Genomic DNA, 24,260 nt, shown 5'->3' on the forward strand with positions numbered 1-24,260 from the left:
GTAGGAAAGAAATGGCAAATTATAGGGCACGAGGACTTCTTAAAAGCAGTGAACATACATTCTCAATTTTGCTATTATTTTTAGCAAACATGATATAAGGTGTGAAGATACTAGATGGCAATACAATATAAGGAGCCTAGAACACACACTGTACTCAGACGATTTGTAAGATATTACCAAGATATGGTGTAAATTAACCTAGTATCCCACTGTATGGCATTTAGGGAATGAGCTCTTAATCATCGAAGGATAACGGCACGATTACTTTATTTTCAGAAATACAAGCTTTCACACTACATGCCAATTCCAAGATTTGATGAATGCAACATATTAAAAGGAACCGTGTTGTAAGAAGTCAAATTGTCAAACCACATTGATGATACACCTAAGGCTGACCACAAGAGTGAACAGATAGAATTGGTATATTGGGTTATCAGGACCACTGAATGGCATGATTATATTAACATGGTAATTGGCAAAATTAGGGACGGTATGGGCACCCAATGATCACCAACACAGTTTGAATGAAACAGCACGGAAATAGCACATGGTTGATTTTGGAATGAGGGTTCTGCATTAGAGGGACAAGAGTACAGAGTATCTGCGAGTTATGGATTTTGGTTGCTTCAACGTAAACCACAAATTGAGGTCATAATAGGGTACTAACATACTTAGTTGGCATGTATTAATTGTCTGTTGCAGAATGGTGCATAATTATGCTTTGAATTTCTCTTTTCTTTTTCTACATTGTTATTCTTGTCCGGTTTCTTCTTCCATTGTGTTTTACAAATATGAAACATTGGTTTTGGATTGAATCTCTACTGATTTAATGTTCCACTGATAAATATAGACAAATATTGTATCACAACAACAGCTAAAGTGTCAGCCTTGAGAAAGACCAAAGGTCAAAACTCGTCGGCTGCTGGCTGTTTTAAAAAGACAACACGCCTATGTTTATTGATGCTTGGAATTCTTTTTTGTGTTAAGTTTGTAAAAGGATATAAATGGTTGCTTGATATTGTAGGAGTTAACTGCTGGCAATTATTTCCCTTTACAATACATGGTATAATTTGTTTAAAAATGTAAATTTCAAGATTGCAGTTCAAGTTACTTCAATACAAGACCTTGTCATTTAATTTTGTCTCAACATAATTGACGTATAGTTAGTGCAGAGTGCTAGTTGACGAACACATACCAATAAATGAAGCATGGCAACAAGACAGCACTGACAATACAAATGTAGGAAAAAAAAAACTTTAATTGGCTGTTAATGGTCAGTGAGACAGCCCAGAATTTAGTGAGAAATATTATACATAATATTCAGGATTTGCAGAATACAAACATTTTCAGCTATGTGGTTATCCAGGTTACAGAATGTACTGCCTCTGTTGCAATGATATACCGGTCAACCTTTTGAGTTGCAATGGGGGGAGAAAATACTTCATTTTTTGCAGGCGAGAGCTCCTTTGACATCCATGGACGGTAAGGGAGTTGGCGGTTGAGTGAGCTGACTATATAACTGGTGTCAACCTCCACAAGTGTGTGAGCGGATGGGTATGATATCATATTTATAACGTGGGTATGCATTGGATAAACGATTTACCAAATTGATTTAACAGCTTCAATCTCGTAGTTTGGAAGTTGGCCAAGTAGTAACCAATAGACATGCAAACAGTTAAAGTCATGCAAAAGAAGTTTGCACACATCAGGCATCCGTAAGATGGTTAATGTGTCAAAATCAGTGACCAAAAAAATTAAAAAATAAATAAAAAATCAATGCTGCTGGGGAAAAAGGAAGGTGTTGTGAGCAACTACTGAACAGGTCATTGCTAAACAACCACCTATGGTGACGTTCACGAAATAATGAACAAGCAGACAAAATAATTGCAAAAAGTGGCAATGTCTCATTACCCATGAAACTAACATGTGTTGGACGCAATCGGACACTACCATGCTTGCACAAATTCTCCACTGATCAAAGAACACAGTAGGAAGAAATGGCTGGAGCCTGGTTCATCATCTTACAAGACACTAGTGAAGGTGTCTGGGTAGAGAATAGGCCAGAACTGGTGAAGGCGGATTAGTCTTCCCAAAAAGAAAGCATTGGTTGTCAAGCTAATATATTAAACATTGAACTTTCTATGTATTTACGATGTTATACTCTAAATGCCATGAGCTCTCCATTGCCATGACAAACAAAGGCACCTGTGTGCTTAAGAATTGCCAAAGAACACTGCACATGAAGTGTCCTCTTAAGTCTGCCAATGTCACCCAACTTACTAACTGATTTAAGAGAACATCTGGTCTGTTCCTCTTTAGTAACCGTTTTTCATATACCAGTCTAGGTGTGTAGCTAGGATTTCTTAACAGAGTGGACTCGAACCATATAGATGCAAGTCTGAAAAGGAGGCCAAGCCAACTAAAGGAGATCATGCTTCAATAAAGTAAAATTATCTTCAGCACGCATGTGGACATGCCAAATTGTGAGCTTTTATAATCTATTGCATGATTTAACTAAAATTTCAAAATAAACATTAGCAAAATGTTCCCTGCCATTGCACCAAAACACAAAGACTAAGTAATGTACTCAGTTTTCAAGGCATTCAACAAATGTATATGTAATAAGGGAACCATTTTCTAGATCATGTCTGAAAAGGGAATACACATTGTGTGCGATGTGACAAAAATGCCACAGCTACAAAAAGGAAACGGTATGGCTAACATGCAGACAACTAGGGAAATGAAATAAGCAGTTCAAAAAGAAAGTTCGGTTAACTTGTGATTCCATTTGTGTCTTGGAAGATGAGATTGCAAAGTGGGGCAGCGTGGGAGCTATTAAGGCATCTAAACTTCAAGCTCGCTAGTGTTAAAAAAATATTCACTAAAAAAGGCTCTCAAATCATGTTCTGGTGTTCGGAGTGCATCATGTTCTATATAAATTACCCTATGCGTTATGCTAATATCTCCAAAAAGCCTGTATTAACCTGTATGGTTTCATACATCTTATTTATTTTTTTGGACATTTGTATGGCGCCTATCCACAGGTGTTTCCAGGTGCCACAAGACCAGGTAAGGGGAACAAAGGGAATCAAGAAAGTAGAACAAAAACGGTTATATTGGCCTTGTGACAAACCTACAGTGCATGAAAAAGGTGGTAAGTGCAGGGGGTGGGGGGGGAGGAAGGTAGCAGTGCCAGAGCGGAAGCACCCCCGAGAGTGGGGATGGGCAAGTGCTGGGCTGGGTCAAGGTGGCAAGTGCTAAGGGTAGGGGGAGAGGATGAATGCAAAGGACAGGGAGGACGAAGTTGGGCTAGATCAGGGTAAGGAGCCCGAGGGCTGCCGCTGACAGGATGCCTGGGGAACTGGTAGGGGTGGTCTCGCCCCTGTATGACATTGAAGGGAACAGGCCCCAGTCAGAGCGGCAAATGGAGAGTTAGCAAGGGAGGGGGAAGAGGGAAGGAATAGAAAAGGAAAGTCCTGAGAAGTTCCCGGAACTTAAGAAGATCCAGCTCAAGTCTAAGGGGGAGGGGCAGGAGGAGGCCGTTCCAGAGTGAGTCACCAGCCAAGGTGAAGGATCTACCGCCCACTCTCTGCTTTGAGAAGCGTTTGATCTGGAGAGAGTTGGAGCCACAAGACCGAAGGACTCTGGCAGGAGGTATTTAAGGAGGGAAAGCTGGATATAAAGAAGTCCCGGGCCTCAGACAGCCTTGTGGATGATGCAAAGTGTAAAGGGTCTTGAATTTGATCCTTATGGTCACCGGGAGCGAGCGTAGAGATTTTAGGGCTGGCGAGATGTGGTCCCTTGACTTGAGGCCAAGGATAGGTCTTGCAGTCCTATTCTGGATTAGTTGAAGGGGCGAAGGGAGGAAAGGGACAGGGTGAGGGAGAGGCTGCTGCAGTAGTCAATCCTAGAGAGAACCAGGGCTCCAGAGACATTCAGCTTCTGGGGAAGGTGAGGAAAGGTAGAATACCCCTGAGGAAGTGTAACTGAAAGTTGGACTTCTTGGCAAGGTCCATGATGTGTGAAGAGAAAGAGGAGTCATAGATGAACCCAAGGTTTTTTGCCTCAAAAGTGGGTCAGGGGATAGGACCCAGGGAGTTTGGCCACAGAGTGGGGGAAGCAAGACGCAGGCGTCCTAATGAGAAGGATCTCTGTCTTCCTGGCATTAAGGCAGAGATCATTGGCAGAGTACCATGCCTGAATAGCAGTGAGGTATGAGGGAGGAGGTAGAGGAAGGTGGCTTGAAAGAGCTGGAAATGAGGGGAGAAAGTACAGATCAGACTGGCCCGAGGGGCCAGGTAGATGTTGAACAGCCAAGAAGATAGGATAGTGTCCTGAGGGACGCCACAGGTAGAGAGTGAGGTGGAGGAGAGAAAAGGGCCCATTTTCACTTGGGAAGGTCTGTTTGAAAGGAATGAGGTAAGCCATGCCAGTGCCCATTCCATGAGGATATCATGGAGACTGTTTATAAGGATGGAGTGGTTGACTGTCAAAAGAAGAAGAGAGATCAAGGAGTATCAGAGCAGACAGTGTTAGAGTCCAGTTTGGAGAGTAAGTCTTCATGGGTGTTCAGGAGGGTAGTTTCCATGCCTCTGGCAGCCGGAATACCGTACTGGTGGTCATGGAGGCAGCCAACCATTTTGATGTTGAGGGTCAGTTGGGGGATCTCCATGAGTTTGCCCTAGAAAGGGGTGATGGAGATAGGCCGATAGTTAGCCGGGCAAGAAGGGTCAGCAGACGTCTTTTTTAGGCAAAGGTGCACAACAGAGTGCTTATGTGGTCGCGGGAAGGAGCCAGTGGCAAATGAGTGGTTGCCGAGGTAGGTCAGCCAAGGCTGGAGCATGAGACGCAATATTGTCCTTGATGGTTCTGGAGGAACAAGGGTGCACCTGTGTAGAGGAGACCTTCATAGAGCGGACAACTGTAGAGATCTCATCTGGTGCAATGGGAGAGCAAGAGGAGAGTATGGGGGGCAGTGGTGAGCAGATGGCGGAAGACAGGATGTCCAAAGTTGGAGGAAAAGCTGGCAGCCAGTGCACAGCAGAGGGCCTTAGTGGGGGAGGAAGGGGAGAGAGAGCCTGGGATTGGACAGGATCGTGTAGCCCTCAGGGAGATGAGTTCCAAAAGCAGTGACGGAGCTGGCCTTGAACCACGTCTCAGTGAGAGCAAGGACATCAAGGGCTTCAAGGAGGTGACAGATGTCAGAAGAGTGTTTGATAGCAGAGCTAGAGCTGAGGGTAGCTAAGTGAAGCTGGTGTAGGGATGTAGGGGTGGAAGGAGAGGGAGGGAAGTTGTAGAGAGAAGGAAGACGCTGGTGAAGAAGGCAGAGGTTGGGCTAAGAGCCCACAGCCATGATTGTGCTATTACGATAGACAATGGTGCATTTGGAGGATGCCAACTGAGCCAAGAGTACTTCCCATAAGGTGCCGCCAGTAATGGAGGAAGAGGAGAAAGGGGAGAGGACAGAGACCATATAGGGGACCCATAAATTAGAAGAAGAAACAGCAAAGAGAATGTCAGTGATAGTCTGTCTAGAGGAAACGCTGATGTAGGTGTCTGCGATGGGCAGACCAGGGTTGGAACTCAGGAGTGCCTTTTATAGTTTCCTCCTTCCAGACTTTGTCAGAGTGAGGATTGGAGATGGAGAAGCAGTTAGAAAAGATAGGGGAGTCTGAGATCACCATGAGGGCAGAGAAGAGGGGGCGTGGGGAGCATGAGGATAGCAGGGGAGAGGGTCGAGTACTCTGCAACAGTAGAATCACACCAGGCGTCTAAGCAGACAGAGCAACGAGCCTGCTGGAAATGCCCAGATATACAGATCATTAACAAATTAGTAGCACACCTAAATTCAATTTTAGTCAAAAGCAGTGCAAAATGGTGGTGGATGCAAAGTTGGCAGCACATCTAAATTCGATTTTAGCCAGATTTTACATGCAGGTCTCTTCGGTACAACACATCATGTGCATATCTTTTACAAACACAAAGCTTTTAAAAACCATTTCAGTGGATCCCCAGTTCGGGAAGCCTGCTGAGGTATGAGCTGGGCATAACTAGTTAAAATTACGCTCTTGTTTTTAGCATTTTTGAACAGGTGCAATTTACTTTTTTGCAGAGCGTTCAAAAATTGTGGATTTGAAGCTACTATTTGCTTGTACACATTGTGGAAGGAACATCGACAATCCTGTAATCAGAGAAGGGGTCTACTACCCAATAAGAGACCTCTTTAATCCTGAGATTGTGATCAAATTTCTACCCGTAGAAGACTCAGTAATAGACATTTAAAATGTATTTTAATCAAATCAAGGAAAAAAAAAACCTGTGGCGAATGGTGGTTTTGGGACGGATTAATCAATGGTTTTAATGTGAAAAAAAGTGGTAGGACAATTCACCATAGTCATTTTAAAAGACTGTTACATTGTGCAAGAAGCACAAGCATGCTTCTTCATGTGCTGGCCACAGGGTGCTGTGGAGAATGTGCAACCTAGAAGTCTATTCGAGTACAATGTCATTGAAACATACTAAACTCTCTTTAGTAGTGGTGGTGTACAGTTCTGGTTCATCTGGAATAGATTGTGGACCAAGGTTCAATGCCAATGTTTGACCCATAAATTGGGCAAATGCCTCATGAATTGAGTGACATGAGAATTGCATGGACCCCAGGAATCAATCTGGCTGTAACTTTTAAATTTTGTATCTAATTATTTTAATTATACACCATCATGTTTTCATTTTGACTAGGAAAGAACACCAAAGTGGGCACTGTTGTAAGTAAGCTAGCCAGCCATAGTCACAAAAGAAAAACCTCTAATGCTAGTAACAATGCTTTTTAAAATGTACATTCGTGCCATTGCATCTGTTTGCAGGAATGGGAGCATATCTGGCCTTAACATTCCATCCAACCACCAAGTGGACTTCCAATGTCCTTGTGTGAGGGGGGTCTTGTGTTTAATAATCCACATCAAACAAAGTATTTTAACATTTATATTTAAGCAGGATCCCCGCCCCCAACAAAGACTAGATGTAATAGGATATTCTGCTTAATTCATGAATTACACTAGATTTTGAAAATCTAAGCAATAGGACATGGTGACAGTTACGTAATGGCTACTGAAATTATCCAGACAAACTATTTTGTTTACTGGGCGCATCACAGGGCTTTAGGGATTGTGAAAAATACATAGTTTGCAGGGGGACTCAAACATGAGAGAAAATGTGATATTGGAATGCAGACAATATATCAAGTCATAGGTGTTTGTTTTCAGTTTGTCAAGATCGTAATTTTTAAAAACCTTCTATGGTACTCGATACTGTGTATAAGTATGTTTAGGTCACAGCATAACTACATCCAATGACATATTTCGATTCACAGACAATGGCATTCTTCCTAATGGACACCATAATATTAATCACGCCCAACCCTCAAACAGTGGTTTTCACACAATGCACAGTGATTTTCAGCAATAACCTACAAATATCTGTGAGCTGACAAATGCCCAATAAAAAAACATGTGAAAGTCATCCCATACTGGTATCGCTGATCCAAGAGAAACTACTATTGGTGTGTTTGACAATACCTCAAGTGTGATCTTAAACCGAATAGTCATCCATTTAGTAAAGCATACCTCAAGTACACCGTCAATCGGACGGTGAACCACCGTGGAGTCATTCTAAACCCTTGAAAAAGGACTATGGTTTTGGTAGACTTCAATCGCCAACTCAGAAGAGCCACAACAGGATTTTGCATGATTTGGACAAAGCAAACTGCCAAAAGTAACTGGCATCGCCCACCTTGGACACTCGAATAGTTTGGAGAGACTGTAGCATGTTTTTACCTGTGTCTAGTTATTACAGGCGTAAATTGGATCTTCGGACCGTGAATGTTTGCCTTCAGTAATGAAAGAAAATTAAAATGGGCGTCTTACGATTTTGTGTATATGGAGATTGGAACGGTGGGCCATGATAGCAATGATTCTAGGTGGAGGTGTAACAACTCCCTCTGGCGTGACCGGATGTTCGCAGAGCAGCTTGATCAGGGGATTCAGGAGTACTTGGGAGTTCAACGATACAGGTATGGTGGAAACATGCACAGTGCGAGATGCAGGTAAAGCAACGTGGAGGGGCCTGTTGATAAGGGAGGGGGCACAAAAGAAACGGGAGAGGGTGGAGATTTAGAACTCGGTGCAGAAAGAAATAAGGGAGTGGAGGGGAAAATACATGAGAGGTTGGAATATGTAGAAGACATAGTTATCATTGGACAAAAACATTTAGAATTAAAATCTTTAGGGATGGGCACTAGTTTAGAAAGTTAGGTTTTTGAAACAGAAATACCACAAAAAGGGGAAAAGGCAGAGGCATTGAGGCTTCGAGTACAAAAAGCGGACAGGTGGGTGGTGTGAGAAACCCGACGGTATTCTCCCACATACTCCCCCCAGGATCTTCCATTGAGGTGGCCAGGAAAGGGCCATCGCTTTTGGAACCCGACCTTGGGGGTGGACAAGAGAGGGAGGGTAACCTGAGTGGAGAGTCACAGGGGATTGGGAGGAGAATATCCAATAGCCCAGAGGCAGGGTTCCATAAACTGGCATAGGATCCTCATGGTTATACCAAGTGTGATTCACTGAACTTGCCCTGCCTAGGAGATTTGGGAGGATTAGCACCACTTTTATTTCCAAAAATACTTTGACTTCTTGCCATCTCAGGCAAGGAGAGCGAGGGAATCAATGCCCTATGAATAACTTATCATATTTCTAGACTAAAGGAGGGGGTTGTGTTGCACTATGAGAAATATTTATTTCATTTGTTATACGCCCAGACCCAGCGGTATCACGGCGTAGGTTACGGAAGGCTTACGTTTCTGGTTACAAGGCGAAAGTCATTACAGCTCATGCAGAAGACAGTATTTGTAATCAAAGCACAGTTACATGAGAGATTCTCAGGTTAGAAAGGAGAATCAATTTTTGGAGTTCATTAGTATTTGTTGAACAGCCAGGTTTTTAGCTTTTTCTTGAATTTGTGGTGGGAGGGTTTGTATCTAGTGTTGGAGGGAAGGGAGTTCCATATTTTGGGGGCCAAAACTGGGAAACTGTGTCCCCCCGATCCCCATACCCTTGAGAGTTGGTATTGTGAGACAAAGAGTTGGGTGTTGTTGCTAGATCGAAGATCTCTGATGTTCTTCTTACAGGCAATGGCATTGTTCAGATATGGGAGCTGTTTTGTTGAGGCACTTGTGATTAATGCAGAGTGTTTTGAAGATGATTCTGGCTTTGATAGGGAGCCAAATGACTTCCCTTCTAATCTTTGATATGTGGTCAGACTTTTGTATGGCCCAGAGCTGCTTGCAGTGCTTTATTTTGCAGGAGTTGGAGTTTGGCTCGGTTGGTGTTGGAAGCTCCTAGTAGTAATACATTGCAGTAGTCTAACTTAGACAGAATGAGAGCACGGGCTAAAGGAACACAATTTTGAGGGGTCAAGAACTGCCGACTTAGTGCAATAAGCTTAGTAGTGTAGGATGTAGCTGATGAGTGCGTTCACATGTTTGGTCAGTGTTAGATTGGTATGAAGGTGTACATCTAATGTTTTCGCTTGGTTGAGAATGGTAATGGGTGTGCCGTCATTGGTGATCGAGGCGTAGTCTCAGGGGAGCGCTTGAATTTTGGCTGGCGACCCCACAAGGAGGATCTCCATCTTTTCATTATTTAGACAAAGACTGTTTGCCATCCAGTTTTGGATTGTAGCATAGATTTGGTCGACTGTGATTGTGTCTTGCTCATGGTTACCCATAATGGGGAAAAGTATATGCGCAGCATCAGCAAAATTCGTATACATCACACCCATTGCACCTAATGCTGCAAAAACTAACTTTTTTATAGGCATTAGAGAGTTGGCGATAGGCAGGAACCTTTTGGCACTCCTATCGGGACTTAAAAGGGTTGGCGGCTTCCTTACCGATGCGGACTCTAGAGGTACGTTCTGATAGAAATGATTTGGCCCAGAGTGTAGCTTCCTGGGAAAAAATTGAAGTCAGTTAGCAAGGTGTTGCATAGTTTGTTATGCTCTACCAGATTGAATGCGGCAGACAGATCTTATAGTAGTAAATGGCTCAAAATACCGGAATCTCTTACGATAGGATGACCTATTTGGTACAGTTGGTTGACCTATTGTTAAGCACTGCACAAAGAACACAGTTTATACAGAGAATTATGCATTTAGAAAATATGATCATATAGCAGCAAAGAGAAGAGTAGTAAGAATATTGATTTGCACAGTTAATAAAGATCCTGATATGACTGTGCATGAGTGAAAGAATGGAGGGGGTGTCTGTACTCCTGCTCTCTATATGGCAGAGGAGAGGCAGAGAGGACCCCAGCCAAGATTCTCTATTGTTGGTAGCAATGGACGAGCAATCAAAGCCTAGTTTCTCAGGAGGTGATGCAGTCTGATTTGTAAGTACAGTGTAGTCCCCAAGCACCCACAAAGGAATGTCCACACACTGTATTAGTTAAAACACAGTATTTACATAATTATGGTTCAAGGTTATATACACAATCACAATAACTCACTTTGTGCTCAGTTAATCTACAATAGCATACAGTTCTAAGTGGTACCAAAATTATTAGCAGTTTTCACTGACGTGCATCAACTGTAATCTGGTTAAATGTCACACAAATCAATTAATAAAAGGTAACCAACAATAAATATAGGAGGAAAGCAGTTGGTTAGAACAATTGGCAGAATACTGGCCCCTACCGCTAGACACGGCTCTGTGTGGAGATCCCCCCCCCCCACCTGGGCGACCTGTAAAATAAAGATACACTTCAAGCCCAGTCCATATATTGTTCAATTAGTCTCATTTCCTTCTACAATGGTTCTACTACCCCAGTATACCTGGAATAGAGTTCGACAACGGGTCATCGACGGATTCTTCTTGAGCGGCTCCCTTTAAAGCAGGAGCCACGGATCGTTGAGATCCCTCAAAGAAGGTGAACTCAGCGTCAAGGCGGCAGCTTCGGTCCCAGCGGTGCTCATCGACGAAGGAGCAAAGACTTTCTGCGAGGATGAGGCGTGCGGGGCACCTCGATGTCAATAGATCAGGACCGCAAAGAGTTTGTGAAGAACTGTGGCCCAGCAAGGACGTGGAGTCGTCCGGCGTCTCTAAGGTCTTTGGGTGGGGGGAAACCCACCGGCGGATGCTCCTTGGCGCATCAACAGCCTGCCCTTCTCCGGCGGTATAAGGTGGGCGGCAGTGCGGACGAGCGCGTCCGTGAATCAAAAGTCTTAGGCAAAAGAGAGTTGCGGCTCTGGTCGTCGATGGCAGCCTGTCGAGGGCCTGAGTTCCAGGGAGCTTCAGTGAAGGTTAGTGGTGCTCGATGGTCCCTCGGAGCACAGTAAGAGGGCGCCTAACCAGGTCCTCTCTGGATCAGTCTCGACGGCACAGCGGCTTTCAGACTGCGGTGAAGTTAACAGCAGTCAACCTTCTTCTTCAGGCTCAGCTTCGAGATTCAGCTTCAGTTTCAACTCCAGCTTCTGAACGAATTCTAGCAGCGAGAGGGCCCCCAGCTATACTAGTTGATCTCCCATTCATTCTGCTGGGTCACACTCGGGCAACCAATCACTCAGAAGGGAATTCATCAGTCAGCCAGCCAATCAGGAATACAGTGCATTCAGGCCATTCTCCTCCCTCTCAGACATTCACGCCAAGGAATGTGTATTGGGACAAGTTCCCAGCCATTCAACACTACACACTGCATTCATACCAGTTTCGGACAGGGCCGTCTCAGTCATTGTGTTTCATACTAGAAACAGGACATCCACAACAAGAAGTGCATATTGGTCAGACACTCCATTAACCCAAGTCGTACCCACAACAATCACTGGGAAGGCTCCAGCCAGTCTGGCCTGGACTTCTCTACAATATCATATATGGAACTTCCACCCAACAGCCAGTCAGGGGGAAGGGACAGAGTCAGGGCTTCCCAGGTCTTTGGGAAAACAAGGTAACAGGCAATAGAAAGCAAGAGGCCACAGGGGCCATCTCGTTTCTTATCAGGAATCAACTGATTCCAATGGCAGGGCCTGGGTATCCCAAAATGGAGGATACTCAGAGCACCCGTCAACTTCAGCATGGAGCTGCCACCAGCCCATACCCTGTTCTGTGGGTCACTCACAGGGGCCAAAGACATACACTAGGGGCACAGGGTTGTACCCCCACCCATGGGTGCCATAAGGTTATCCCATGGGTCTGTACAACAAACTAAAAACAGGAAGAGAGTCCCACATGGACTCCTGGACAGAATACAATACAGAACACAAATGAAAAAGGACTACAGGACAATGACAGGGGGCCCTGTCCCTCCAATGCATTTCCAGCATCACAATGAGAAAAATAGAGAAAAAAGAATCACAAAGAATATAAGAACTGGTTGGCAATGCATAAGAATACCATAAAAAAAATATGCAATGGAAAATGATGCATCAAATATTAAAGAAAAAAGATCATGTAAAATTCTGGAGACTCAAACATTTATAAAAATTACAGGGAAATGCAAACGATAAACGCTGTTAGTGAACTGAAATGGATTCAGCATATTCAGAGTGTTTATATCTCCCAGGAAGAGACTGTTGAGAGGCCCATTAGTAGAATAACAAGTGCCCCTTCTCCTTTTGTGGCGGAAGAGATTTATAGATGTATAATAAAGATTGCCCACGCTAATAGCTCAGGAAGTCTTCCTTCTATTAAAGACAAGGAGGCGAGCATTATGCTATTTCTTTCTTTATTTACTGCCATGTCAGCACTTTAAAATGTTCAACTTTAATACTGAACATTTCTGTTTTTCTTAGAAACAAAGTTTGGAAAACAAAATGCAGAAGTTTAAAGATCCTCTAGTCCATAGTCTTATTCGATAATTCTGTATCAGGGAACTACAAGCCCCATGAGTCTTAGGTCTGAGGTAGTCCTGACCTTTCCCCTCTGCCCCTATCCGAAGGCAGCCCTCTCCATAAGAACCCCTCTGACCAGGTCCTTTCCTCTTTCTTTATGTCTGTCCACTTGAACAACTTCATTTTTGCAAACCAAACCATCCATTATCATTGAACAGAGAATTGTCCCTTGAAACTGGGAACTCTTGCGGCCCAACATGACCAACTTGAACAAGTTTCCTTCCACTGTTGAGTAGTGTTTCATCCGGCCGTCTTTTGCTCTTCTCCTGTAATTAATGGAGAGCAAATCATGAGGGTGGGAATGAGCAAAGGAGTTACCTCATAAAAAATATAGCAATGCAGACAATAATCTTGCCATTCTGGGTAGGATATAATGCTTGCCTCCTTGTCTTTAATAGAATGAAGACTTCCTGAGCTATTAGCATGGGCAATCTTTATTCTATGACAAGACAGGAGGCTCGCATTATGCTTGTTCAACGCTTGCTACCACCATATTCGTAATCTCAGAAACAGGCTTAAAATAGAATGTCTTAAAGGTTGCTTCGGAAGACCAATCTGCTGATTTCATAATGTCCTGAAGAGACACTCCTGTCGCAAAAGCTTTGGAAGCCATCGCTCCCCTAGCAGAGTGCGCCCCAAAAGTGATAAATCAATTCCAGCCCATTGCATAATCTCTCTCACCCATCTAGCAATGGTCGCAGATGCTACAGCATGATAAGGCTTCCTGCGCGCTATAAGCAGCTGGGACACCCCTTGCGGTCTAAGATGCGCTGTTGCTTTTTCATAATCTTTAATACACTGTGCAACGCAAAGCTTCTTATTACTTGTGAAGTATGGGTAATCTATTACTCTCGAATCTGTCTTAGTTCCCTTGGAAATGGTGAATGATACCCCGTCTGGATAGAATATTTTCCTATCGACTTCAAGCGCTTTGACATCAGAAACTCTCATACAGGAAGTAAGGCAGAGCAGCATAGCTAGCTTTCCTGATAGCTGAGATCGGGATAAATTTTCGTTATCTGGCCATCTGAGGAAAAGACGAAATGCGTCTCTCACATCCCATAACACTTTGTACTTGAGTTCCGGTGGCTTCTTAAGCTTCATCCCTCTTAGCAATCTCACGATCGCTGAGTGCTCTCCCACCGTGTTACCTTCCACTTTTTCGTGACCCGCTGAGATAGCAGACCTATAGACACCCACTGTTCTGAAGGCGCCGCCTTCTTGAAATTTAAAAGCTAAGAAGTTGAGAACCTCTACTACAGGGGCTGAAACGGGATCCTACCAGTTCTAAGCCGCACCATAGCTCCGAAGGGTGGAAGGCGCCCAGGAATCTCTGATAAACGCTGCAGCGAGCTGTGAAATTCCTGGCAATTCCCATCTTTTCCTGAAACTCTGCAGGCTATCAATTGCAGCGTGCCGGCTGCTATGAGTGGGTGAGCCTGCCCTGATGGGTCGAGTAGAAGGTCCGGCAGAATGGGAACTACCCTCGGAAAATCCGTAGAAAGTTCCATCGCTACTGGAAACCGGTGCTGAGCCTTCCACAAGGGTAGGACTATTACGAGCTCCGCGTGATCCCTGCGAATCTTCGCTAGCGCTCTCGTTATCATAATGAATGGCGGGAAGGCATAATGCACTGCTCCTGTCCATGATTGCAGGAAGGCGTCCGTGCCCGCTGCATCTGGTCTATCCTCCAGCTGAAGTATACTGGCATCTGAGCATTCAGTCTGGACGCAAACAGATCTATGTGGAGGGGCCCCCAGAGTTCCTTCAATTGTTGGAAGATTAGGGGGTGAAGCTTCCAATCGCTGGAGTACGCAAGATAAGGTGAATTCCAGTATGCCACTTCGTTCAGAGTCCCTGGCAAATATTCCGCTGATACAGATATTCTGTGCTGGAGACAGTAATGCCAGAAGCTCTTCGTTAATTCTGCCAGCATTTTGGATCTTGTTCCACCCAATTTGTTTATATACCTTACTGCGGAGATATTGTCCATCTTGAGCAGGACGCAGCACTTTACTCTCTCTTTCGTGAAGGCGCGAACTGCGAAAGAGCCCGCCAGAAGCTCGAAGCAATTTATATGGAGCTGTAATTCTTCTTCTGACCATTTGCCTCCTGTCTGTACGTGTTCGCACCTGGCTCCCCAACCTGATCTGCTCACATCTGATTCTATTACCAGATCTGGGGAGTCGCCGAAAATGGCGCGACCGTTCCAAGCCTCCATATTCTGTAACCACCAATGGAGATCTGTGAGAGCTTCGTGGTCCAGAGTTACTAGTTGGTGATAGCGAAGGCCTCCTTGCAGATGTTTTATTTTGAGCCGCTGTAGAGCTCGATAATGAAGTGGTCCCGGAAAAATCGCTTGTATAGAGGCTGCTAGCAGACCTACTACTCTGGCTAGATTGCGAAGCGAGATAACCCTTTTCGCTATCACAGCTCTGAGCTCCTTCTTGATCGCTCTTACTTTGTACCCTGGGAGCTTTAGAGATGCCTTCACAGAATCTATCGTGAAACCTAGGAATTCTATTCTCTGGACCGGAGTCAGCTGAGATTTCTCCAGGTTCAATAAAAACCGGAGTCAGAAGTGAGAACACCCACTGGACGCTCTTTGTCAATGATAATTTGTCTGGACCAAAGACAAGGAAGTCGTCTAGATAGATAATACAAATTCCTCTCTCTCTGATGGTGGCTGCTAATGGTTTCATGAGCTTGGTGAAAGACCACGGAGCGGAGGAGAGGAGAGGCCGAACGGGAGAGAGGAGAAACCCATACTTCTCCGTTCCATAGGAAGCGTAGATACTTCCGAAAAGCTGCTGCTATCGGAATCGTAAGGTATGCGTCTTTGAGATCTAGGCGGGCCAGCCAATCTCCGGTACGCAACAGATCTCGAAGCAGATGAATCCCCTCCATCTTGAAATGGTTGTATACCACCCATTCGTTTAGATATCTCAAATTTATTACGTACGGGCCTTATTTTGTCCCCTCTGTGAACTAGGAACATGGTGCTGAGGAAACCGGGAACCTGTTGGTACTCGTGCTCTATCGTGCCTTTGCTTTCTAACTTTGTGAGCTTGCACTGCAGGAGTGCTGCTTCCGCTTGCGTCATGTGTATGGGGCGAGGTTCTGCTGTCTGCACGGGAGTTCCTATAAACTCTAAACGCAGCCCCACTACTGCTTGCAATACCCAAGCATCGCTTGATAAGGCTTGCCATTCGTTCAGGTAGTGGAGAGTTCTCCCTCCCACACGCAAGCTTGCGGTACTCACCCACTGACTGCCCCGGTTGCCGGTACGATCCTCTTCCTCTTCGCCCTCTTGGAAATCCTGTTCTGGCAGGGAAGAAGGTATCCTGCTGTCTAGACTCCCAGTAATTCGATCGTTGACCTTGGGGTCTTTGCTGGAAGGTATAGCGACCGGACGAGCGACTCCTATGTCGGCCGGTCCCGGCAAAAACTGGCCCGGGTAAGATCTTCCTGATGGAACTCTGAGCTCTCTCTAGAGCAGTATACGTGCCCACAAATTGAGACATTTCTTTAGCGAACGTTTCGCCGAACAACATTCCTCTGGCGCCTTCACCTGCCTCGTAGCTGGCGAGATCACTCAATTTGTTATCTATTTTTAACAGGACTCCTCTTCTTTCTGAAGAGATGGCACAGTTGGCATTGCCTAGGAGGCATACTGCTCGCTGCGCCCAGTTACCCAACACTGTCACGTCTACTGGAATACCGGTATCTTGATTTCTCCGCCAGATCCATGATCTTGGCTAGGGGCCCTGAGATTTCTAGGAGCTTGTCTTGACACCCCCTCCAGGCACGGTCTACTCCTTTCCTTATATCACAAGCTGCTTTGGTTACAAAGGTGACCATCTTGGGGTCTAGATCTGGAGTATCTGCAAGTTTATTCGGCAGCTCTGGTCTGGGGCACTCCGACCTCATGCGTGACCTTACTTCCCTTTCTAGGGGTTTTCTAATGTGCTGGGCCATGTATGCTGCCACTCTGGGTGACGGCTCCCAATCCGATGACTTGGGATGCCGAATGGCCTCTGGATCGAACATGTCTGTTGTATCGTCGATACCGTGGGGGCCTTCAACATCTTTATCGATGTAATCTTCCTCCTCACCCCCTTCATCGTCAGGCGAATAGCCCTCATCTTCGTCCCCTAGATTGTACACCCCATGGGGAAGGGGGTCTGTCCTGACTTTCTTTTTTCTTTGCCAGGAAGGCTTCTTTTCCAATTGGGGAACAGTGTTAACCCTTTCATCGATACCCGGGGGGGTCAAAGAGTCCTTGCTCTTCCGGGCTACTTTACACCCCTTCTTTTCAACCCCTTTCTGTGGGTGTCCTGCCGACGTTCCTTCCTCAGGGCTGCTAGCCTGTCTTTTCCTGGCTGTAAGCTGTTTCTGCTGTTCAGCCATAATCATTTCTAGAGTCTCCAGCCTTTTCGTAATAGGTTGCACCCCTTGTGAGACAGCTTGAATCAAGGAATCTCCAAGTACCTTCTTAAAACTTAATAAGTCAGAATCTTGTTGAGAAAGGTCTTCTACCCACTCTTCTTGGCTCCATTCTGGGGAAGAGAAAGGAGTATTAGTGGGAATGCCAAATGTAGCCATGTCCTTGATGTTGGCAGAGCCAACTGTGAGGAAGTCAGCAGTTGGAAATGCTACTGCACTTCTTAACACGTGCTGTATATTGCTAGCAGCGTGTGTGTGAAAGCAGCTTCCCTTTTTTTATTTTTTTTTATTTATTTTTTTTAAATTTCTGACTGGAGCTCTATCAAACCAACTTCCTTCGTTCTCTGTTCGTGCGCAATGCGCGCGGAAGCTGGATTCCCAGGGGACGCTGGGAACTGTGGAAGGTTCCAGCTCCCCTGGGTCCTAACGGTCGCCGTGTTCGCCGGCGCTGAAATACGGAAAGAGAGAGCTGGGCGTGGGCTAAATATGCACGCGACTCCGGTCCCAGCTCGCTCACAACACTCTTCTTACCCGCGATTTGTGGGAAACTCGCTGTGCTCGCGCTGCCCTAATGATACGCGCCACGGTAAGAACACGCTCGCGTTCTGAGCCGACTACAAAATCATTTTAAATGCGTTTCGTTTAATAAGCATTACTAAGTGTATTACAACAATATTCAAGCAATTAATATCATATACAGGTGATATAGAGTTCATCTATCTCATCACCAGAAGAAACAATAAATCATGTCACTTATCTGTTGGCAGCAGAAAGAAAGAGGAAAGGACCTGGTCAGAGGGGTTCTTATGGAGAGGGCTGCCCTCGGGTAGCGGCAGAGGGGAAAGGTCAGGACTACCTCAGACCTAAGACTCATGGGGCTTGTAGTTCCCTGATGCAGATTTATCGAATAAGACTATGGACTAGAGGATCTTTAAACTTCGGCATTTTGTTTTCCAAACTTTGTTTCTAAGAAAAACAGAAATGTTCAGTATTAAAGTTGAAAGTTTTAAAGTGCTGACATGGCTGTAAATAAAGAAAGAAACAGCATAATGCGAGCCTCCTGTCTTGTCATAGAATGCCCCTTTGGACAGCCGTGGCATCAGGACTTGGTCTGCCCTATAACGTTTATAAATGTAATCCCAGTATGTGGCCGAAAATATTAAATATGTTATATAGGCATACATATGCTACGGGCCCCGTGAAAGAAAACGTCCTGTATAATAACAATATTTAAAAAGGGCATAAGATCAGATCCCATTAATTACTGCCTAATGGCGATACAGGATGTTCCAGGAAAATCTTGCAGCTGTATGCTGGAGTTTTCCCCACTTCTCTCAAGCACTCTTGTGCACCCTCTGCTCAAAAAACCCTCTGCTGACCCTTCTATCCCGGGTAACTATCGCCCGATCTCTATTACTCCTTTCCTGGGAAAACTCCTGGAGAAATTGGCTCTCAGCTTAACCTGCATACTGAATCTGCTGGTTGTCTGCATGCCCATCAGTCTGTCTTTAAGGCATCCAGAGGCATGGAAACTTCTCTTCTGAACACCTGTGAAAATCTCCTCTCAAATCTTGACTAACTCTCCTTCTGTCCTCATTCTTCCCGATCTCTCTTCGGTCTTCAACACTGAAAACCACAACATCCTGATCTCGTGTCTTTGTGATACCCTTGGCTTTACAGATCTGAACCTGGTGTGGTTTGCCTCCCTTCTCTCTGCCCGCCGTTCACAGGTGGAACTTGGATCCTTTCTCTCCTCCATCACTCTCTCCACTTGTGGCGTCCCCCAGGGATTTAACCTATCCCTGTGGTTCTTCAATGTCTACATAGCCCCACTGGCCCACTTGATCTCTACCTTCACCTCTAACTTTCAGTGTTATGTGGATGATACACAGCTCTCCTTCAGGTTAACCCTCTGCCTCTTCCTCCTTCTCCCGCATTCCCGACTGTCTGACCGCAATTCAGTCTTGGTGTGCCGCTAACGATCCATGCCTCAATGCCAGTAAAACAGATCCTCCTCATTGGGACCCCTGCCCCTGCTTTCACAATTTCCCACTGGCCGGCCTCCCTTGGCCCTACGCCCTCACCTGCTAGTGAGGCAAAAGCCCCCGGGGTCATTTTTGACTCCACTCTCTTTCTCTTCTCACACCTCAAACAGTTCTAAAAAGTCCCACCACCAGATGCACCTCCTCCGAGATATTCTACCTTTTCACACCTTCCCCCAAAAGATCACCGGCTCCAGTGCCCTGGTTTTCTCTGTGATGGAATACTGCAACAGCCTCTTTCTCAATCTGCCTACTTCTACCCTGCGCCTGCTACAACTCGTCCAGAACAGAACCGCAAGAATTATCCGAGGCCTCACGCCCAGGGACCACATCTCTCTGGTGCGGAAATCCCTCCACTGACTCCCCGTGGCTGCTAGAATCAAGTTCAAGACCCTCTGCATAGTCCACAAGGCTTGCTGGGGCTAAAATGCCTCTTCCTAAATACTCTCCTTCTAGAGCCCTCTGCTCGACCTCCTCCAACTCTCTGGGTGTGAGCTTGTTTTCCAAGCAGAGATTTAGGGGTAGATCTTTATCCTCTGCATGTGCCTCTCTGGAACAGCCACCCTGCCTCTCTGCCTTGAGCCGGAACTCCTTCAGTTCCGGAAACTCATCAAGACCTTCCTTTTCGCTCCCTCCCTCCCTCCCCCTTGCTAAACTCCCTCTCTTTCTCTCCAGCCTCACTGCTCCATCTCTCCCCTGTGTTCAGTTTTTGCTGACTGGTCGCCTGGCTCACCTCCAGAGCCTCACAGGTACCAGGCTCCCCCACCAGTCCTTGCACTTGCTTCCGGGCCTCTGCACTATGCACAGCTCTACTGCACTTTCAGCTTTCATTCCATGAGAGGGGCAACACCTACTGCACTTCATCTATGTTCCATGAGAGAGGTAGCATCTCTGCACTTAATCCAGGGCCCTGCTAGACTGGGCGCACTCGTTTCCCTCTCCGTCTGTACCTTTGCATGTCCTGAATTTACTAGGCCTAGTAAGTTCTGTCTTGTCCCCCTTTGTCTCTCCTCCCTAATCTGGTTGAGCCCGTTACACTTCATGCACTTGCATTAGGTGGCATGCCATCAGGCCTAGTACGTTAGTTACTTTTTGTTAGATCATTCGGAAACCTCAAGACCCAAGAATGACTAATGTTTTTCCCCTGTTCCCTTCCAGCCTTGAAGCACTTCACTTGTGTATAAGCGCTGTACAGATAACCTATACTGAATGCAAGAGATAATGGTTGTACAGGCAGTATATATAACCCTTACTCATCCGCAGGTGACTGTGGGGGTAGGGGGGTGGGTACTGTCGTGATTAATCTAGAATAGGGGTAAGCAGTTTGTACATTATGCAACTATTACTAATTCTTTACAGAGACTTATCGCAAACTATTGCAGTTCAACAGTGACAAAATAAAATATTTCAAGTAAAAGCAAACCAGATTTGTTTAAAGAGAGCTAATCTGGAATTGTCTCCCTCCATCTGCTCCCTTTAATACTAAATTAGAAAAATCTGCTCGCTCATGTGCTTTTAAGTGGCCTGGGCCGCTTTAAACGCTGTAATTTAAATGATTAATTACAAAACGAGAAAAGCATCTATTATTGCAAAAGAGAATATATTTACTTTTCAATTATAATAGAAACGTTATACCAGAGTATAACCAGAAGCACCTATAATACCATTGGGTGGGCTATGTAACTGTTTTAATGCACAAAAAACCTCATCTTAAATGGTAGTGTATATTTTCTCGTAATATGTCAGTTTCCCAATTGGATACAGCCAGTTATGTTTGGATATAAGAATGTATATGCAACACCTCACCTCAGCTCAGTAATATTAATTGATAAAAATGAGTCCAACCCAATGCAGTCAGACATCTAAAGAATTTGGTCAAATGCTATGAATGTAAATATCCAAAAAGGCACTTCGTTTCCACACACAGACCGCATTTATGCATGGCATTCGCATGCTTAATGACTGATCATCTTACACTGCGGTTATTGAAGCAAATATTGTACAGATCTCAGAAAAAACTAAAACCAGATTTCTGTGGTGATGAAGGAACAGAAATCTGAAACGCTTAAGAGACTGTGGATGTGTCTACTATGCCTTATTAATCCTCCCAAACCCCTATGCTACTTTGCAAACAAACTGAACCATCTTTCAATCATACATGGATCAACGTATTGCACAACTATGTTCGTAGAGCCTTTCTGATCAGCTTACTCTGTTCCCTTCCACACACCGACCTTCTGCGAATAACCTTTTCTTTAACACCAGCGAAGACGCCCTCTGGAGTAGGAACTCCCCAACATGAGCCCCACATACTTCCAACACTTGCAAACCACAACGCTTAAGACATATTTTGCTTCACACGAAACGCCAACTAAATACTGTAATTAATTACAAGGTTTCTTACTTTCCCTGGAAGCCATAGTAGCTACCCAGGAGTTCTTTGTACTGCTCATGTGCACAGAACTGGATCGCTGCATAAGGGACCACACGAACCATGGTTGCAGAGTTTCCTCGCCACAGGCTAAAGAACCCATCTTTGAGGTAAGTGCGGTAGATCAATCTATAGGCTTCCTACAGAGGGTACAAAAAGAAAAGAAGGCAAAACTTTAACAAATGTACCATGAGAAAAATGTATCTTAATCACTTGCTCGATGATTCTATAGATGGCACGTATGTGATTAGCCATATTCCTTTCAATACGTGCACTGCTGAATACCTGATTGAGAAGGTGTTAGTCATGCATTCCACACTGATTGGCCAAAGGCTAGTAAAATCAACAGCTGACAAGAAACCATTAGAGCAAATTTGCAGAATTGGAGTATAATGAAGCACCATAGAAACAAAACCTTTCAAAAGAAAAGCAAAGGCAATATTAAGTCACATACAGATCGCTCCATTGTTTACAGTATGTGACCGCTCTAACACTCCTAGGTGATTTTAACCTGATCTATGGTTTCAAATACGTACATTTTCCAGGCTGTTGCACAATGAGATCGCTGTAAAAGGGGAACAATTTCTTTGGCAATAAGCCGAGTGCACAACGGGCAAAGGTCTGCTGTGTGTGAACTGTTGGTTAACAGGTCGGCTTTTAACCTAGAAATCTAGGAGCAAAAACATACTGTAATAACAATTGTGCGAGGTCTGTTCAGAGCAGATAACACACAACTGCACCATACCATACCGATCTCGACTGGTGTGTTTTCAGATTAGTTTTCAAGAAACGTTTAGCGAATATGAACTTCATGAGCAGCAAAGTACTGGATATGTTGAATTCAGGGGCAGGGTTCGTTGCCGATGTACGTTAACAGACACTGCGTTGGTAGTGGGATGGTGCATTCCTTTTTACAAATGTAAAACAATATTTCCACTGGTTTCAGTTAGAACACCATGAAAAGATTAACTTCTGTGCTACTAAACCGAATCCTGTCTTTCTCAGCATGTTTTATATGCGTTGCCTCACCTTTGCAGAAAATCTGTTTGAAGACACTGGAGAAAGAAATCAAGAAAATAAACAAAAACAGAAGGTTAGGACTGTGACACAAGATAATAGTGAAAACGTCTTCCACACCGTGGAACAGAACAGTTCCACAATTTAAAGAACGGAATCAAATGGCATTGAATAACAAATGAGAAATCATCTTCAGTGTAGAAATCATTTTTACAGGAGGAAACCTCACATCTATAGAGAATTAACAACGGTTATCAATAAACACAAGTTCATGTACTCATTTCTACACCAAAATAGTTTGGAATGCATGTACTCGGATGTAGCCCCCTATGGGGAGACCATAGATGGGGACTAGGGAACTATGTGGGTGGAGGAATCTAACAAACGCGTAATTTATTCCATAGAGATAGCATGATCTCCCAGAGTGCCTCCTCGGTTGCCAGACTTCCCATCCTGCAGACTCCCCTTCAAGAAGATATTCCATGTGAAATGAGGAAGGAGCCCATAGTAAAAAATTAAGAGGGGAATCACGTTAAGAGGCAAGAAACCCCATCAAGAAATATCTCGAAAGGGTTGCAGAATCATATTTGAAGGCGTTTCTACTTACCTGAGGCTCCATTCAGGAGTCTACTCGCAGAAGGGGATGCCAATAGGAAAGCGGATGCCCCTGAAGAGTGGAAATGAAATTGGGCATACCTCAAACCAGACTTTCGATGCAAGTGAATTTGAAACATATCGAAATGCAGGGCCACGCAGCTGCCATGATAATCGAGCCTAACTGCGAGATTGCGGATAACTTGCAGATGGGCTGCTGGCCCAGAGCAAGCGTTAAACTGAATCATTAAAAAAAAAAACAACACCATAATATAGTTGTGGAAAAGGGCCATAAACCTGGGGAGGAAATTGTACTATATATCCCGCACAAATCACAAGACCCCAGGATGATTGGAACACATAATGGAAGGTGTGTCAATGCCACAGAAATAAAAGAGACACAACACTAGGTTGTTTGGGAGTTAGGGTAGTGTTCCAGACAGTTGGTGTTGTAGCAATAAGAGGTGTACGAGACAAATAGACTACGCACTGAGAGTTAAGCAAGAGGTGATGACTTGCAGGAGAGCATAGTCTAAGGTCCTTACTGTGGACCACGACCCAGTAGCTGGCAAGAGCCAAAGAGAAAACTGAAGACGAGAAAGATTAGCTTTTTGGGTCTCTAGTTCAGATCCTGTCGGTAGCAGACAAGCCACCAGAGCCGAAAGGAAATTCGGAATTTTGAGAGACCGAGAAGAGTCGGTAGCAGGCTCAAGTACGAGGGTGTGACCCTTGGGTAGAAGGTATAATTACTGCAGACTGAACAAGTTCCTGGGAGGATGCAAGAGGAAGACCCC

At 44.8% G+C, this 24,260-nt stretch overlaps 1 protein-coding gene across 3 annotated transcripts in view; it reads right to left on the bottom strand.

The window, feature by feature from the left end:
* SLC25A42 (solute carrier family 25 member 42) overlaps positions 1 to 24,260 on the bottom strand; it is a 409,509-nt gene that overhangs the window by 117,881 nt on the left and 267,368 nt on the right. For 2 of the 3 annotated variants that reach the window (XM_069649132.1, XM_069649131.1), the window contains 2 exons: positions 22,885 to 22,910; positions 21,829 to 21,995 (listed from right to left, as the gene is read on the bottom strand). In XM_069649132.1, the coding sequence (XP_069505233.1) occupies positions 21,829 to 21,995; positions 22,885 to 22,910 (193 nt within the window). Of the gene's footprint in view, positions 1 to 21,828; positions 21,996 to 22,605; positions 22,857 to 22,884; positions 22,911 to 24,260 lie in introns of those variants that run through there. The other variant, XM_069649133.1, reaches the window with a different exon arrangement.

This window comes from Ambystoma mexicanum, chromosome 1p (assembly GCF_040938575.1).
Source record: "Ambystoma mexicanum isolate Mex_15411 chromosome 1p, UKY_AmexF1_1, whole genome shotgun sequence".
NCBI classification, from domain to species: domain Eukaryota; kingdom Metazoa; phylum Chordata; class Amphibia; order Caudata; family Ambystomatidae; genus Ambystoma; species Ambystoma mexicanum.